At 31.8% G+C, this 19,386-nt stretch overlaps 1 protein-coding gene across 1 annotated transcript; it reads left to right on the top strand.

Moving 5' to 3' along the window:
• Positions 1-2,277: 2,277 nt before the first annotated feature.
• Positions 2,278-19,386, top strand: LOC143076051 (uncharacterized). The gene is made up of 9 exons (XM_076251679.1): positions 2,278-2,341; positions 3,711-3,885; positions 5,900-6,065; positions 6,477-6,779; positions 8,662-8,704; positions 9,227-9,297; positions 10,191-10,265; positions 12,571-12,630; positions 14,541-19,386. The coding sequence occupies exons 2-9, from the start codon at positions 3,823-3,825 to the stop codon at positions 15,872-15,874; spliced, it is 2,115 nt and encodes a 704-aa protein (XP_076107794.1). The 5' UTR covers positions 2,278-2,341; positions 3,711-3,822; the 3' UTR covers positions 15,875-19,386.

Raw genomic sequence — 19,386 nt, 5'->3', positions numbered from 1 at the left:
AGGAAAATAACTTTTTATAGTAATCTTAGAACCCCTGTTTTTGGTGAGGTTCGTGTTGCTTTGTCTTTAGTTTTATATGTTGTGTCATGTTTACTATTATTTATCTGTTTGTCTTTTTCATTTTTAGCCCTTGCGTTATCAGTTTATGTTCGATTTATGAGTTTTACTGTCCCTCTGGCATCTGTCGCCCCTCTTTTATACTGTTATACTTTTACCATACCATATTTTTTATTTGAGTCAATGGTATTTTTCTACTTGTACTATATACCTGTGCTCTTGTATAAGGTGTATTAATATATTTGCTGACCTGTTATTCTTTTGTCTTTTATTATTTATTGTCTTTCAAATTGTTTTAGCTTAGATGCAGACGATAAGGCCACGGGGCAGTTAATTGTTTAGATAAACTGTAGAATGGGTAACCTTCTGATAATACATATGAATGTATTATTATTATTATAAACAGTTGCTTAAGTTCAAATTTATTTGCAATATTTTAATGCTTGGCTTAAATTGTTTGCTTACAATTGCATTGACAGTTTCCTCACAATCACTTTTCGTTTATTTTCTTATTCATTTAATAAGATGGAAACAGTTTTATCGCAATACAAACTTTTTAATTACCAATGCACTACAAACTAATGGCAATATTTGTCTTGACCCCATATTAATATACAGAGAACCCGCATCGTATAACTAGTAGTGACATGTAGATACACTGGAAATTTATATGGTTTTGTTTATCGATCAATGAGTTGTAATTAAAGTGGACGATACCTTATAAAGTTTCAGAAGAATTAATACTTAAGTTGACCAAAGTATCAAAATAGGTACAGTATATCGTTCCATCTGTGGGTAGTCTTCACCGATTCGTTGACTATCGTAATTACGAATGGACCTGTTTAGTATACATTATAAAATTGAGAATGGAAATGGGGAATGTGTCAAAGAGACAACAACCCGACCATAGAAAAAAACAACAGCAGAAGGTCACCAACAGGTCTTGCACTGAATTGGGTAACTTGAGAATGAGTAGAAAATTATTTATAATGAAAGTAATTTAAAAAACTTAGAGCGGTCAAACAAACATGTAAAACAACAATAATCAAAACAAGTGATCTGATTTGTAAAACAAACATAAGGAATGCAGTTGTTCTAAAATTAAAATAAAACACCAATAGAATTTATGGCACTGCAGTTATGACATGATCTAAAATGTATTAGGAAGTAAACAAACGATCATTCATCCACTATCTTTAAATCATACCGAAAAATTGGTACAGATTTTCATTAAAATAACAAAAACATTTATCGTAATTTTGAATAATTATTTCACCTATATTCACTAATTTAACTGCTATATACATGCAGTGCAGTTTGCTTTATTTTGTTTCCTATTGTTTTTTTGTTTTTTGTTGCTTTTGTTTTTATTTAAGAATATGCTCATGTCATTGACTTCTCTCATCTGCTATTAAAATCATTGCTAAATATTGACACCGGTTTTATACATCCAGGTACGCCCGGTCGGAATTGGGATGTTAAATTCGAACCTCGTGGAAAAAGTGTCACGCTCTTTGTCCGTTAAAAATAACCCTTACATATTTTATATTTACAAACATTCCGAATATAAATTATTATTGGATTACAAGTAAACAGTTTAACTCATTTGAACATGTGGAATCCATATGCATGACTGATTCTGCACACAAAAATCAATGTTATACATTGTTTTTAAATAATGAGACCTATATCAGTCATTATACGATTGCAAATTATTGTCGATGTATCTATTTTGATATGTATGTTTGCATAGAGTCGTATAATAACTGGAAGACATTGGAGGTCATTTCGATGGTTAATTATATGTCGTCTTGTCTATAATACATACTAAATGCTTATCTATTATAACGAGTAGATGCATTGTAAATTTTTTTTTTCGGACTTTCTGTAATTTGAATACATATTTTAGTTTGTTATAAAAAAAGATATACATTGATTTTGGTCAAACGCACATGATCGAACCTGTAAGCTTATGCCCCTTCAATTTGTAGGCAGTAAAAAATGAAGCATTGAACATCGTATAATTGCTACACGGAATATTTTCTTTTATTAACTATCACACTTAAGTATATTTAAAACCCATCAATTCATTATAGTAGATACTGTGAAAATAGTATAAAATAACAAACAAATGCATATAGTGTATACTATAAATAGCATCATTATCGTATTAAATATTATATATATATAGACACACTATAAATCTTATTGATTGGTATACGTAAGCAGGAAGAAGGCAATTCACAATAGTATCGACGTAATCATGGAATGAATCTATTTCAAGGTAATCAATGACATTTGTTTCGTCTTTATTCATTGTTATTTTAAAAACGTGACATTAATATGTAACAGATACACTGTTGATATACATTTTCATTCAACTAAAATATTTCTCTTTCGTTATATTACTAAAACCAACATAAACACTTTATTATGTTTAATTAACATGTTTAACAGAGGGTTTTTGTGCTGTAACAGTGAACTTTAGCTTCCGTATTGTTAAAATTGTTTCCCCCTTTTGAAATGACACAAACTTTCTTATTCAAATCAACACAGCACAATGACAGTGAAGGCTGTCATAACTGCTGTTGTGGTTTTTTTTTAAAAAAGATGTAGGTCACCACCAAATTTAAATTTGACATATCAGCTATATTAGTTCAAGCTCAATACATGTCTAAACAGTTCAAATACTGAATGTGACAAATAATATTTGAACAGTTTATCATGCATAAACTATTAGTGTTGTAAGCGGATCATTCGCGAGTTTAATATCGATTTTGATTTTTTTAATCTTTTTTATTACTGACCTTGTACACGTTAAAATAAAGTTTTGCATTTTTAATTCGTTTTGATGCAAGGTCATTGACAATGTGTTGACCACACCTAATATTAAATTGCGTCAGATGAGGGATTGTATTGAGTTTAACACATGTGGAATGATCAGGTTTTTTTTTGGAAATACGGCATTGTAACTAATGTAAAAAAAATATCGAATATATTTCGAAACTCTTAAACTTAGGGACTGCTTCAAATTGATATTTAATGTCTCATTTCTAAATTATAATTAATGTGAATTGGTGAAATGAGAGAAAATAGATATCAAACTTAAACAAATCAATTCAGTAACTGCATGTTGGCCTAAACTTTTGACATGGTAACCTATTAAGGTTGTATGTTTTGTTCGTTCATCGTTGTCAATACAATTGAACTTATTTCGACTGTAATACAAGTGAGAGGTTTTGCTAGCTTTAAAACCAGGTTTAATCCACCATTTTTTACATAAGAAAATACATTTGTGAAATCAGGAATATGACAGTCAATTCGTTCGATGTCTTTGAACTTTTGATTTTGCCATTAGATTAGAGATTTTCCGTTCATAATTTTCCGCGAAGTGCAGTATTGCTGTGATTTTACTTTTTTTTAACCTGCCGATGATTGAACCACGACATTTCATGACACCCAAATTCGATTGTCACAGAAGATGAGATGCGCATACCTTACATTCAGTGGCAAATATTCCATTCATATTGGTCCATATTGTGTCTGACATAACATGCATAACATGAACAATCTTTATGGTAAAAGAAGTTAAAGTCAGAAAAAAACAGGTTAATTTTAAATGAAGTTAATAATATACTTTATTATATTTGCAGAGCAAAAAATGAGACGCCTAGACCATGAATGAAACATGTTTCACGCTTGCATATTGTTTAAGAACAGATAGCTGTTAAATAGAAATTTGACACTCACTGGTGGATAAAGAGAATGACAGATTTACATACAAGAGTAATGAGGAGTCGATTCATTATATTTATAGCTGGACTTCAGGTTAGTAGGAAGACACTGTCATTGAAAAGCTTGCATGTATAAAGATTGTGAGGGAGAAAGAGAAGGAGAGAGTATAGAATAAAACTAGAAAAAAAACTCAAGAGTTTGAGACTACTTGAAATGTTCATTGTGATACAAACTTAAGTTCGTGTTTCTCAAACTGTTATGCACTGATGCATTATGTTGATAGTTTTGATTAGTTGGTCAGTTCTACTTCCATATAAGTTTAATTTGAATGTCCAATTGGTAGTTTCTCTTTGTTATACATGTGCTCCTAGGGCGGGAGAAATAACTCAGGGAAAGACAACCAAGACCACTGAACAGATGATTAAAACATTTCTTAGATGTGTCACATGTGAAGCAAGAAACAGTTATACAGTGTACCTCAGATCTTCCTCGGTATTTGGAGGTTGCATGTTAAAAAAATATTTTTTTTACGTATACTTTTGTTTTTCTTTTATTTATGTCACATGCTTTTGTCGATCTATCTCCGACTTTCGAATTTGGCTTCTCCCAATTTTTAAAATTTTTGTGGGGAGGGTTTTGGTTTTTGGTATCACTTCAATATTGTCCAACATTTAAGCTTTGATTTGAACTGTTTCAAGCAGCTGAATCAAAATTAAAGGATCTACTGATATCTTTGAAATTCATGATACATTTCCTGACATTTTCAAAACACCAGTTCCGGAATCCGGTAGTAAGAAGAATCTGTCATGTGACCTCCGTCACCACGTGACCAAATAGTTATCAAAGTTATAATTTAATACGCCAGACGCGCGTTTTTTCTACATAAGACTAATAAAAATGTAGGCCTTCCAACACATGTTGAACGAACGGTTGACATGACATTGCAAGAAACAATAATTTGGAATTTAAAATCTTTTAAGTTTGTCTCTTTAGTCGTACGATGATTAGATTACGTAGATGAAACATTGGTTCTTTCTAGAAAACCCTGCTGAATGATGAATCTGAAAGTGCTCGATTCTTTAATACTGCAGGGATTCTTTCGGGTAAATGATCTCATAGAGACGATATTTACGATCTTTTCTATTGTTTGTAGGTATTCTTTATTACGTCTTAAAATCCTCGAATATAAGTCTGCATAAAAAGACCGCTGTAAAGCTATATGCATAAAAAGATATTTGTGAAATGAGGTTCTACTGAGAGTTGTGTTGCTTTCTCTGTTCTCTCTAATCATTTTATATCTTTGTTTTTCGTATGACAGAAAATACGGCATACACATTTTGATATCTTTAACAACGTCACATGCTCAACTACGAAGACATAAGATTTCTGACGTCAAGCCCTCATGATATTACGTATGGACCCTTTGAGGAAAATTGTAACGCTGTAGAATTGAAGATTATTTTAAAAAGAGATACCGTAATGCAGAAATGTTGACATGCTTAAACATATGACCATTTGTGTCGTTCCGTCACAACCGTTGTGAACACATGTGTTCCGCCGACAGCAAGAGGGTTAGATTCTTAAGAAAGAGTTATTTTATGTCATGCTCTAAGCTCCTATTAACATTGATAGGCATTATATTTGTCAATATCTTTATACCGACCGTAAGCAAGGTGTAAACGGTTGAAAAATATGATGCATAACTATGTTACAATAAGCATAGAACATGGCAAGATAGAAATATTTCGATTCTAAAGGGACAATTTTGAACTTTTGTACTTTGAAGCGGAGCTTTAATATACGTTCGAAAGGCAGCGGGTTTTTTTTTTATTTGATGAAGTAAACTTATCTTTAAAATTATTTTCTTAAATTTCGTAGAAAGCATTACCAACACTAATGTCTATTCTGATCAGCAGAGTTATTCAGAATATAAATGACGTTGCAATTTCTTTTTTGACGTCTACAACAAGCAGGCCATGTTATTGTGGGATAAGACCATGGTTTTGTTCCAAAACGAAAGACCTACGTCATATTATGATATGTATTTGCAAGCCAAAAGTCAAATAACGTTTTATACTTATATCTGACATGTTACTTTGCTCTACAGATTGTGCCGTTTGGTATACCATACAGGTTTACTTGTCCTGAACAGTCACACTGGTACATCCTGTCCAAACACACTTGTACGCATGCAAGAAACTACACTTGTTTACTGGACATCCTAACTCTGGAATATCGCCAGAACTGTAAAGGACCGAAAATAATTGCTCCAGGTATAGTTCATCTATCAAATGTTGTGGTAATTTACACTTGAAGAATTCGGCAATTCTTTTTTATTCCACTTATTTGCTTATTTTTTATCAAATGAAATATGTAATCAAGTGCATACTGCTCACAACTATATAAACTATAGAGTATTTGAAAATGTAAGTTCTTTGTTGGGTGCGCGGTTTTGTTGAAACAGTTCTAACTTTTCATAAGGTTCAATTGTAATTTATACAGAATGGCCCAAATGTAATCTTAGTTACAATTGATTTTGCATTTTTTATGATATATTTGAGATAAACTTATTTATGTATTTGCCTTCTTGAAATATGCAAAAAGCGTATTTTATTCATTTGACTGTCAAACCGTTATCATCTGTGAATTTGTGAAGGTTTGTGAATAGAATTTGATCATTGTAGGTTCAAAGTATATATGGCAACCAAACTTTAACAGAGGTGAATGTGATGAAGAAAGATACCAACCATTCATTTTTCGCACAGAAGGGTATACTAATTGTTCGTTTATGAAAAGTCGGTGCTATAGTGAAGGTCAAACAACTTTCAGCAATGGTAGTGCCAAAACGGACAGACAATGTTATTGTGATAGCAATAGAGGATATGTTTTCGTCGGTTCAACTCATGAAAATTACTGTTTACCATCTGCGAATGATTGTTCCTGCTATAAAAATGCCACAGAAAACATTACCAAAACATATAAAACAGGTAATCTTAGTGAGAATATTTATCAAATAAGATGCATGATGAGTTGATCATCGGACATCAGTGTAATGTCAATTGTTTATATGGGGTTTTTTTTAATTTTTTAACCTTTTCGTCATACATCATAACCGGTGCCCCTCACGTCCCTTTCGGCAATGCGTTAGCCAATCTGTTGAGCAGCTTTATATATTAACTATATTTAAATTATCTTTATTATTTAGGGTCTAACATTTATTTGTTTCCTTGCAGTTCATATACTACTATAAAATCTTAGTTTTCCTGTCTTTTGTAAATGTAGGTGGCACAAACATGACAAAGTCTAACAAAACAACTATTTGATTGATCATTAAAGATTGAACTGGGTCATACGTTTTCTGTTAACCAATTGTGCAACTGTGCCGATTAAGTTTTGCTAAAATAGTGTTTCATTAAACACAAAATATTGATGTTTTTTATGCATACTTTTCCGACACATTGTCAATGAAAATAAATGGAACTGTTATTTCCGACAGTAATTAAATAATTAAATGTTGATAATGGACTACTAAAAGTGTACAGATATCCCCGCATTTTCTGCTTTTAAAAACAAAGATAAAACAAACTTGCATGTACATAAAATTGAGAATGGAAATGGGGAATGTGCCAAAGAGCTAACAACCCGACCATAGAGAAGGCTATCCAGTACACAACCAAGACTGTCAGGGCTATCTGATAATTCTGACTGTTGCATATAAAAACGCTGAAAGGGAGATGTTTGCGAGCAAACAGCACGTTGACTATACCAAAGAAAACGTACTCTCATCAAACCCAAAGGAACATGTATATTCGTGCTCTAGAATGTTCATTACAAGTTATTTTTTCATTATTTACTGGTACTAAAGGAGAGGCGAAACATACCAGAGGGACAGTCAAATTCATTGTTCGAAAACAAACTAATTACTCCATGGCCAAAAATTAAAAAGACAAGCACAACATAGAAAACTAAAGTCTAAGCAACACTAAACCCACCAAAGATTGGGGATGATCTCAGGTACTCCGGAAGGGTTAACCGATCCTGCTCCAAATGTGACACCCGTCGTCATGGTCGTGTTGCGTATGATATCACTAATCCTGTAAATGGTATAATTCGGTAGGTCACATTCGTGAGAAGGGAAGGGGATTGTAGTTACGATGATATTATCTGAGAAATGGTGTACTTGATGGCGTCTGTAAAATTTACGAAGAGATGATTTCAAATTCCCCATTTGGAACTCTTGGATTAATATCTTCCTTGTGAGAAGCAAATCATGATAGGAAATACAAGCCCGGGAATATCGTATCATTTGGGAGATATATACGTTGCTACATAGAAATGGAAAAGTCACAATTATGAAGCTGAAATAATTTCTTTTGTCGTAAAGTTTTGTTTTCAAACAATCCTCGTAGTCAATTTGTAGATGCAAGTCAATATATGAGGCAAACTTAACTGTGTCTGTTGTATCCTTTATCTCTAGTTTGATGGGGTAGATAAGGTCAACATAGTCACAAAATTTTGAATTATTTAGTGAGAGAACATTACCTTTAGCTGAAAGTAAAGTTAAAAGATACTGCTAACTTCTTACATTTCTTCCTAAGAAGTTTCTGTTTGAATTCAGCCCCTTAATGAAAAAGAAACAAGTCGGCAAGAAGAGGGGCACAATTGGTTCTCATTGGAATGGCGACAGTCTGTTGAAAAACTGTTGAAACAACAGGTACACTGACAAAAACATTATCATTTATAGAAAATTGTCTAACAAAGACAATGATCTCAGCATGACTGAAATGACAATTTATGTAATTAAATGCTAATATATCTGTATATGTAAGTGACTGTTCTTGTTAAAGTTTGCATGTTGAATATTTGCAGGCTGGTATAATGCTGAGTATACGACAAATCTGCCAAACGTACAGTAAGTATATCTGTACAGCTTTATCTACTTTTTTAACAATACCAACTGGCATCAAAAGTTTTGACGATTCATCTATCGACATGAGTTTGGGTCGAGGTTTTTAAAATGAAATTAGATCTCTCAGAAAGCCATAAGGGAAACCCCAAAACAATAAAAACTGTATATAATGAAATATAAAGGTGTCCATGGGGTCAAAAGACCTTAGAAAAGAACTCATCTTTGAACTAAGGTTTAAAATGCATATAAAACGCATATGTTTTCCTACAACAGAGCCAGAAATTGTGACCTTTCGTTTAAAAAAATGGAACCTGGATGTTTGAAGGTAATAAATACAGTTCCGTTGAATTAGAATTATCACTGTTACTAGTGTCAGAAATAGTTGCAATATTTATTTAAATGGTACCTAAAAAAACGTATGACAACACCCCATTACTCTTCTGTGATAGATTTCCATGGATTGTTGATCACACAAAGTGTATTATGATAATACAACATAACAGATTTTAAGTTTTGTTTCGATAGGTCAAAATTCATAACCGATGTTTATACTGTTAGAGACTACGATGACCATAGGTATAACGTAAGACGGAATGGTGAGTTAAAATTATTCTTAAATCTTATCAAATCTTCATTTCACGTACGTAACACGTGATATTTGAAAAACAAAGAATGTGTCTATTTTATGTGGTGTAGACAGTAATTTACAGTCGACCTATCTGTGGACAATTGAAGAAAGTTTGCTGCACAGTTTCACAATCTTTCCATAAAACTACTATATATTGATGAAGGATTTATTGAGGATTCAAAAAATCAACAAAAAAAACATAGGGGTCAATGTGCTTGTTTTTGAGATATTAGCCATTGGAATTTCTCTTAATTTTTAATAGCTTTATCATTGACCAATCAAAGTTCTCAAAAACAATTAAAACAAGAATAAAATTTTAAAGACTTTTACAAATGGCTTATAATAACACATGTAAAAGATTTAAAAAAAGAAAATAGGGGTCCTTGAGCAAAATGTATAAAGGCATTCAAATGTATAAAACCAGATTATGGATTTCAAAAATCTGACAAAAATTCCAAAAATGACAAGCAAACATCCTTAAGTTCTGAGTTCGTGTACAGCACAATACAAGATTCGATTATTTCTTTAAATTCTACATACAAAAAAAACTCACAGTAGGTATGGCTACCATATAATATAGAACTCAAAACGGAATCTGAAGGTTATATCTTTAACATCGTAGTAATTCGATTAGAAAACTATCAAATTGTACTCCATACGAAAAATTGCATTTCATAGGAGTACGATCAAGATTAAATATAGTAAACAGGATGTTTTCATACTGTCCTGTAAGTTTTATGCAAATCTACCTATTTGTTTAGATGCACGATCAAAATATTTTTTCAAAAAAACAAAACATCACTGTTAATTGTCAGACTGGTAAAAAAAATATAGGTCTACGGTTTTATCTTATGTTTACAGAAAATGAAAATGCCAGTAGGGATGCTTTTTGGGTTGTCCTGGTCATGTTGTTTTTGATGTTTATCATACCATATCGTAAGTTTTACAAGCATGGACACGATAATAGAGTTAAACCTGCTTATATATTTATTTAAGTTAAACATATATGTTGCCAAAGTGAAACGTTTCTGAATTAGAATGCTTTTACTGACTATTGCCTTTAAATTTGAACAAGCTATAATTATAGTTGTCTTACTCACATTGCTTAATGGTACTTTATTTCTGTTTGTATATATTTTGTATAAAGGTTAATAAAATCCGTTAAAAGACAAAATATCTAGACTATCTGATATTTTCCCTTACACTCACGTATGATATAGATTGTGATAAAGAGTTAAAGAAAGTGTATTGTTTCATGGACTCCTTATGTCTCGTAACAGCCTTATCAAGCATACTAAGGATATCAAAATGATATTGATACATCTTTTTTTACTCGGCCTTTTAATTATATACCTTCTACATGCTAATCATGTTTTCAGTCTTTCCACTTGTTCAAAAAAAACCTGTGTAGCAGCACGACCTGAACACGAACGGTAAAATTTAGTTGGACAGTTTTTTACTCTTCGGGATGAAAATGTCAGGAACTCAATTTTCGGCTCTCCCTTGACACCATTTGCGAGCATGGTCTTAAGGAAACGATGATTGTTCGTCGGAAGTAGACGGTAAATGGCTGACCTGTGTTAAGAGAGAGCCTTATCTCTTGCACGTTAAATACACCCTTGTAGATTTCGAAAAAGTGCAGGCTAATGCCGCTACAAGGCAGCAATCGCACCCGCAAAGTGTAAAGGGATTAATATAAGTTGCAAAAATTGTTTCCCAATCCACTATAAATGAATATGTTTAAACTAAACTACTCTTCATAGTTATTGATACTTAATGAAAAAAAAATTAAGAGACAAAATAAATTAAACATAAAGTACATCCTTCTGGATAAACGCAGCAAACGTGTTATTCTAATGCAATTAGTTTGTATCAATGGTTCTGATTGGATGACAGTTAGCGTAAAAATCTCCTTGTCTGTAACTAAGGTAGCCGACATTTTGAATTGCTCAATTTATTGACATGTAATTTCTACAATAATAAGCCATCACACTGACATGTTGCACCTAAAAATCCTCTTTTTATCAAATTTTATTACATTCTGAAGCGGCACAGAAGCCAGAAAACGCCCGGTGTTTATGTTTGACGCCGGACGCATACCTATGACGTCATCTAGTGTTGGAACCAAAGAAGATAACATTTTTTCGCGGAATTTTATTTAATAAAGATTTTACACTGAAATAATGATTGAAATTTAATTATGAACTTGTTTTGCATTATAATAGAGATAACTGTATTGTATTTGAAGCTTTTCGTACGTCCATCGGTAGTTTTACTGTCGCAAATACCCGTTTACCTGTCTTCGCTAAGCGTCGCCAGGTAAACTAATTAGCGACAGTAAAACTACCGATGGACGTCCTTAAAGCTTCAAATACAATACAGTTATCTCTTAAATTTAGTGGAGGGAAGTGGTATTGATTGTTGTTTCTTTTCATTTGATTAAACTGAATTTAACATAAACTTTGAACATTTTTCAACCATTTACCACTGCACATTTGCTGTGAATATGTCTTTTTTTATTGTATGGTGTTGTTCGGTCACTTTGTATGAACTTTTATCTTACCTCCTATACATTTCTAGGAATGTGATTGGTTAAAAGCGTCCGCATGAAGACCCTGTATATTTGATATTAGGTTAGTAGGGAGGCAGTGCTTATTTCTTACACGGTTAGTAGTGGAGTTACGTCCCTTTATATTCCACATTAGGTAGTAGGGAGGCGGGGCTTATTTCATACACGGTTAGTAGTTGTGTTACGTGCCTTTATAAAAACAAAACGGAACTGAAAAAAATCTTAAAGGTTTCACTAGAAGAAGAAATTGATGATTAAGATTGAAATAAACTCATTAAACACATTTAAATCTAACAAGTTGTTATCGTTGGTTATTCTTGTAGGATCAATGGAAGTAGTTTCTTAATGCTAACAGTATTGAAGATTGGCTTGCTCATTTTATAGATCACAAGTCTAAATTTACACGTTAAGATAGTCGGTAAGATAAATTTGTTGCAAAGTGTGCTAGCGACGTAATACGGTATATATGGGGTCAGTAAATTCCATATGGGATTCGAGCTTCGCTCTCACCCCATATGGAATTTACTGACCCCATATATACCGTATTAGGTCACTAGCACACTATGTAACTAATAATATTAATATATTCAATTGGATTTAAATATCAATCAGAAGCAGATAACTTCTAAGTAACTAATATACCATTTATCAAATGTGTTACTCATTTTTCAGCGTCTGTTGTCTTTCTTAAGACGATTATGCCAAGATTTGTTTTCACTCTGTATAGGCAATGTAAGTATGGGTATTTTAAAAGTAACATACAAATGTTTGCTTAATTTTTTTTTCGCTATAGGAATTTCCTAAAGTGTTTTTTTTTTTTTTTAATATCTTGAAACAATTTGTAGTGAACACTATTAGTAATTTCTTATGTTCATGCTATTTAAGAATAATCAATTTCTATTGTTACGAATAACAATGGACTTTGTTTGCGGGATGTAGAAGTAGGGTTTCCAGAAACCCCGCTCGGCACGGCCTGTGGTCAAATTCCATTGTTATTCGTAACAATAGATCTATCCAATGTTCACGCGTTTCAAAAAAAAAACTATGAAGTATAACAATAGAACTGGGGTGTAATTTAACATTTAACGTACGTTGCTAACAATTCCGCCTATAAAAGTAGTAGTGAGCTAAATTTGGTCGCGAAATACCCTGATTTAATGAGGGAGCAAAATACTCCAAAATATCTGACAAAGAAATCTAACATTTTTCATCGTTTTCTTTTTTTCAGAATTTTACCATTTTATATAATTTTCTTTCACGTTTGGGAATCCTAAATTTACGTGTTTTTACTGTTCGGAACAAAACTGAGGCAGTGTGAGATAATGCAATAATGGTACAGCATAAAGAGAACAATGTATATTTTTTATTTATTAGATAATTGAATGATTCTTTTTGATAATTTATTGTGGTTTAAAAGCATTGACCCAAATACGAAAAGTTCTAAAAATGTATGCATAGTCAACGCTTTTACAACCCTAAAACATTACTAAAAAAGGTATTGAATACTTATAAATGCATTCTTTTTAAAGGATCATGAAACACGATTTCTATAAAGTGTTTCTTCATAAACGTGTGCACCTTATTTTGGAAGCTCGTGTCATCTTGAATTTTACATTTCATTTGGAATTGAAGGAATTCAGAATGACGCGAGATTGCTGTTAGCAAATCAAAATAACGTAGTATAATTAAACACAAACGTATTTTAATTATTTATCAATTAGTTATTTTAATGGACTTGTTTTAATGGAAATGACATTTTTTATGTATCCCTAGTCACTTTTTATAAAAGGTGGAATTGATTTAATAGTAGTTTCGGCGACAATTCTTGAGCCAAGCGGGCTATTTGATCAAATGTTAGCTTATTGTATTTAATCTATTTCTGTGCATCATTCATTATTTGACAATCTCTTGAAACTCATCAACTGTGAGCCAAGCGGGATATTTGATCAAATGTTAGCTTATTGTATTTAATCTATTTCTGTGCATCATTCATTATTTGACAATCTCTTGAAACTCATCAACTGTGAACTTCATTTAAAATTTTAATTTCATATTTAGATTACCTTCCAGCAGTTTTTGAATCCGCTTTCAACTAACATCTGCTATAATAATACTTAGTGTAGTGTCTTAATGGTCTCTCGTCTTACTGTGTTGACCACTTCAAATGCCTTCATTATAATGTGTTCTATTAACAGTGTATAAGTGGGGTTGTGCCTACCTGATCATATATTATTGTACATTTCTAGTCAGTTAAACTAATGATGATTGCTATAACGTGTTACCTTATTTAAATCGGTCTGTTTGTTCGTTCAATAAGTAATTGTCAAAATGTTAACCGAAGGCGTAAAATTAAAGTATTTTAAAATGGGGCTTTCATATGCCAGACCCATACAAGTGGAATATAACTGTGAAGTGAAAGTATTTGCATCAGGAAATTGCTTCAACAATCGCTAATTACTTACTTCAGTAAATTCAAATTATATCTTGCTTCAATAAGCAACACGAATCTTCATGGTTTACCATTATTGGGTGGTTTATCCTTCCCAAATAATAAGGTTTCATATGTAGACTGTTTTGACATTTGTTCTTTTCATCTTAATAAATATTTTACCAACACACAACTATGCATCAACTATTTTCAGACTTCAATCGTTCAGCGGAACATCCCGGAATGGTCAATAGAGACGAAGAGCAGACTTTGGACAAAATCGTCTCACACCAAACTATGCTAACTGGAACTGAAAAGTGTGTTCTACTGAGATATATGTCAACTCTAAGTAATATAGAGATCGTAGAGTTTGCATCAATATTACTGAAGAATGGTTTGATTAAAAAATGCGCATATTCATGTATAGAATCGTGTTATAACGACATCAACAATCCAAAAATGCGATCCGTTGTTGTTAAGAATGTTTTGAAAATGCGCTCAGATTTGAGAAATGTTGTATTCGTAATGTACACTGTTGATAACAAGTATAAATCGTGTGCAATTCAGTTGTTTACCTATCTTAAAAATGTATTAGAACTAAGGCCTGTAGCTGTATCAAAAATGGACGTTCAAGATCGAGCTTTTATACAAGCATACTTTGAGGTTATGAAAAAAAGCATGCAAAAAATGGAAATTGAAAATCCTGTCGAATATTTAACAAATGTATCGCAGGACTTACAAAAGATTATGAACAGCTGTAATCAGGCTAAGGAGAAAGAAATTAAAGAGATGTGTGATAAATACATTGTTTTAGTTGCACTCAACTTCGATGCAGTAGCTAATAAAACTAACAAAGTAGATCCACAAGGTAATCTGTTCACTAAAATAGAAAATATAATAGCTAAGTCTTCTTGTCCAAATCTTTCACGATGCATGTTGTACGGACGTAAAGCTGTTGCCATGTCGTTTAAAGGCAAACAGGCAGATGGAGAGAACATGGTGATCGGGGCTCTAGAATGTGCAGAAAACATTGAACCATGTTTGGAAACTGTTGACCTGTACTATAAAATAGTTTTGTTTCGAAGGGCGTGGTATGAAAATAACCCCGAAATAGAGCTGAAGTCTATAGCATATTATTGCAACACAGCAAGAGATATGTTACAAAACATGAGTGATGATCTTAAACTTTTCTGGTCTAGAAGATTTGCTGTTCGTTTACTTTTCTGTTATTTAGGACTTGGTATGCGCTGTAGATTTATAGATGGTTACCAAATCAGGCCTGAATATGTACACAAATCAGAAGGTTTATTGGAACTGTTTGACTCAAGTGCAGAGATACGTATTCGAATGTTCTTTTATATAGCATACGCCCGTCTATTCCATTTAACAGGTGATATAAGAAAGGCCATTTTATATAATGATAAAGCTAAGAAGATAGCAAGAAAGGGCAATTTCAGTGAGCTAAAAACAATTAATGATAACGGAGAGATATTGCGAAAGAGTTGGTCCTTATCCCCGAATCTCCTTCAAAACCATTCTTTTGTATAGCGCAAACGCAGTTCGATTGTTTGAATTTATCACTACGATGAATTTTAATTTGCGGAGTTTGAACGCACTTTTCAATCTTTCTCAAATACGTAAAGTATTTCACATTTGCAAATTATCGAGGTATTGAATGCCATTTTCTTCAATCAACACGTTGCGGAGCTAAACTGTTTGGTGATCAATCTTCTAAAACTGTCCATGTTGGCTATTCAACAATATGACAATACGATAAGGATAAGCAAGTAAATGAATAGTATTCCCATCCAATAAAAACAACAAACAAGCTTTCTTTTAAGCACGTGAAATTGGCCATATAAAATGCTTGAATGGTCTTTAAATTTGAAAATTTGTTCGTTTTTATTTTGCAATTGTTTATATACTGCTCGAATGAGTAATCGCTTATAAGTTAAATAATTATATCGACATTTGGATTTGGCTTGACAAATTTTACTACTCCGTTCATTAAAAAACAATATTAGATATTCATTTAGTAATCTAAAAAGTATTGAATGGAACACACATTCACATTGTCCTTGTTTTACAAAGGTAATAGGTACATTTGATAAATACATTAGATAGACGTTGATGAAATTCCATTTTTTTCTTCTTTTTTTGTGTATTTATTTCAAAATATCTTCTTAATATACAATTCTTCATTGGGTTGTGCAATACATGTATATTCATTGTTTACCTTTCCGTTATAAAAGTATTTGTTTGCTCATTTTTAGTCATTCGTGTCTAACTAAAGTAAAATTGACATCAAAACCATTAAATGTATAATATTCAATTTTTGTACATGTGCGGGGATAGATATATTCATTTTAGTCATTATTTGGTTTCCTCATACAATTTAAATAGACCAGATTATCAATTAAAATGAATGAAAATTTAAATTCGTAGTCGCCCGGTTGTGATTAATCGTATAACATTGTTTAGTACAATGCATTTAAATAACTGTTTACTAGGTTTACTTATTGTACTGTGTAGGAAAGTTAATTTCTGTATATTTATAGATTATTACATGGCATTTTCCATATGGCCCTGGTATCAGCCCTAGACTCCCATATCAAGCCAGAGGGCTTTAGCCCGAGGGCTTGATATGGGTCGTGGGCTGATACCATGGACCATATGGAAAATGACATGTTATAATCTATTTATCACATATTTTCAAGCAGGAGAAAACAAATAGCTTACAACAAATTATGTTTGATATTTCCTCAAAAATCAAAAGATATTCAACGAAAAAAATAAATAAATGTATCAATGTGAGTTAAAAAAAAGTATCACAGTAGGTTAACAACGTTTTGTGAAAAGTTTCAGAAATAATTAACAATAAACATATTAATTCTAAGAATTGCAAATATTAAACGAGTTTAAAGTGTTAAATTACAAATGTTAAAAAATGCTTAGGAAGAATCCTATATCGATACTCATTCCAGTGTGGCGTCATATATTTTCTAAATTCTTCATGACGTCAAAATTTTACGGGAACTTTTGTGATTTCTACTTTTTTCTTCTACAGCACATTTGTAACTTTTTAAATTTCTTTTCATTGTGTTCAACTTGTTTACAAATAGCCTTTGATTGACAGATTACCGGAAGTTAAACTCGGGGGCTTGATATGGATTTCGAGGGCTGATATCGATATCGGCCCCGAGGGCTGATAACCAACCTTGACTTCCGGCTATTATTGGCCATGCAAAAACGTACCTATCAGTACAAAATATGTGATAAAGTATTATATTGCATGACAAAGATTTACAAAGATTGTTTTGTCTTGTAAAGGGAGAGTAAGAATTTGGAACACTTTGGTTATAATTATGTTGCAAATATTATTTGTTTTTTGTTGATAACTTATTTATTTCATTTACTATTTTTTTAACAGATTTTATTTTTATTTAAGAGATTATTTTGCATATCTTTCTTTTTTTTTCTGTTATTGTTATTGCTTATTTTATGACCTGTTTTTATGCATATCAGATTTTTTTTATTTTCTAAATTAATTGTATGATATTTACGATATGTGATTAGTTTTGTAAACTAGATGTAAAATTTTGCTATGTTCCGTCCTGGATTTTCCATGATTGTCCAAATAATTGTGTATTTTCATTATCAAAAAGTAATAATCAATAACAGTATGGGTATATTATGAATTGGTTGAAACGTCCTACTGTCCTTTAACAAATTAAGATATCTCTAATTATAATGGTTACATCAGTTACAGAACACACATTGAAGAAGTAGAATTTTTCTTTAAGATTAAAAGATTATATTTATACAAAAGTGTATCCTGTATGAGAAACATGATAAAAATGACATTGTTTATTATTAGTTCGCTTCAATATTAAATTGTTATTATTAAATGATGTATTGTTTTAAATTGACAGATACCGAAATGATTTTTAGAGTTATATGGAACTTCGTATAGTGGATAATCGTGATATTATCCTATGGTTTGACACCAATGACCTCTCTGTTATGAATAAGGTATCACGCTTAAATAACTAATTTTGTTAAAAGCTGAGCTACGGACTTTCTCACTTGGTAAGTAAATGAGTTATGTAGCTGGCGTGCTAGTTTCACCAGGGCATGAAGCTTTACTGCGTTTTGTAACATTTACTAAGAAAAGGTATATCATTTATTATATATTATTTTACGTTTTGTAATGCTTTGCTGTAAAGGTTTTACTTATCGGTGAAGATCGGACGATGACCTCTTTATGATCTATGTCATGTGATATCATGTGTATAAGCTGTTTCATTTGCAATCATATCAGGTTATGTGCATAGCTCCTATTTTAGATCTCATTCCTGTACATTTTCTTTAGGAAAACTTATTTTATTGTTGTTGGTATTATTATTCGAGTGTAATACCATTTTTGTTTTGATCACTTTTTCTTTTCTTAGAATTGTATATACAGACAGCGGTGTATAACGTTAGCTTCTATTCGACTTAAAACACCCTTTCTTAAATTGAAAATTCCTGTACAAAGTCAGGAACATGACATTAGTGTTCTAGTCTTTCAGCGTAAGTGTATATACATGTACTACGTTCTACTAATTTGACTTCTTCTCTTTGAATTAATCAAATTTTTTAAAAGGTTAATACCGATATCAGTGTTGTTGGGTTTTCTTTTGGCAACTATTTTTGATTACTCATAGCAAAACGATAGATAATATTAAATTAGTGTTATTGATCTTATGTTGTCGGAAAATTCTAGTCACGGCACCTGTACATAAGATGTATGTATTTAACTGTGTTTTCCATGATACATAAACAGTATTATCTTGCATTATAATCATTTACAAAAGTTGGTTTCTCTTGTAATAAATATTGGAATAAAATATAGAGTTTCCAACAGATTTATCTATTGTTTGAAATAATTTGTTGTTTAAACTTACATACTTATTTATTGTTTCACTCGTAAGGTTTAAGGTTAATTATGTATTTTTTTAAAGTATGTGTTTACAAACTGTATACTGAGGACCTGTTGTTATATATATATCGAATTTTTA

This window comes from Mytilus galloprovincialis, chromosome 5, assembly GCF_965363235.1.
Source record: "Mytilus galloprovincialis chromosome 5, xbMytGall1.hap1.1, whole genome shotgun sequence".
In the NCBI taxonomy this organism is placed as follows: Eukaryota; Metazoa; Mollusca; class Bivalvia; order Mytilida; family Mytilidae; genus Mytilus; species Mytilus galloprovincialis.
Note: the sequence above shows the minus strand (reverse complement) of the source record. Positions and strands in the feature narration are given on the sequence as shown.

Bases quoted from the DNA above. Each gene is read 5' to 3' on its own strand.
- LOC143076051 (XM_076251679.1), top strand. From the start codon at position 3,823: ATGACAGATTTACATACAAGAGTAATGAGGAGTCGATTCATTATATTT. The intron at 6,066-6,476 runs GTATAGTTCATC...TGATCATTGTAG, and splicing joins ACCGAAAATAATTGCTCCAG to GTTCAAAGTATATATGGCAA. The intron at 12,631-14,540 runs GTAAGTATGGGT...AACTATTTTCAG, and splicing joins TTTCACTCTGTATAGGCAAT to ACTTCAATCGTTCAGCGGAA.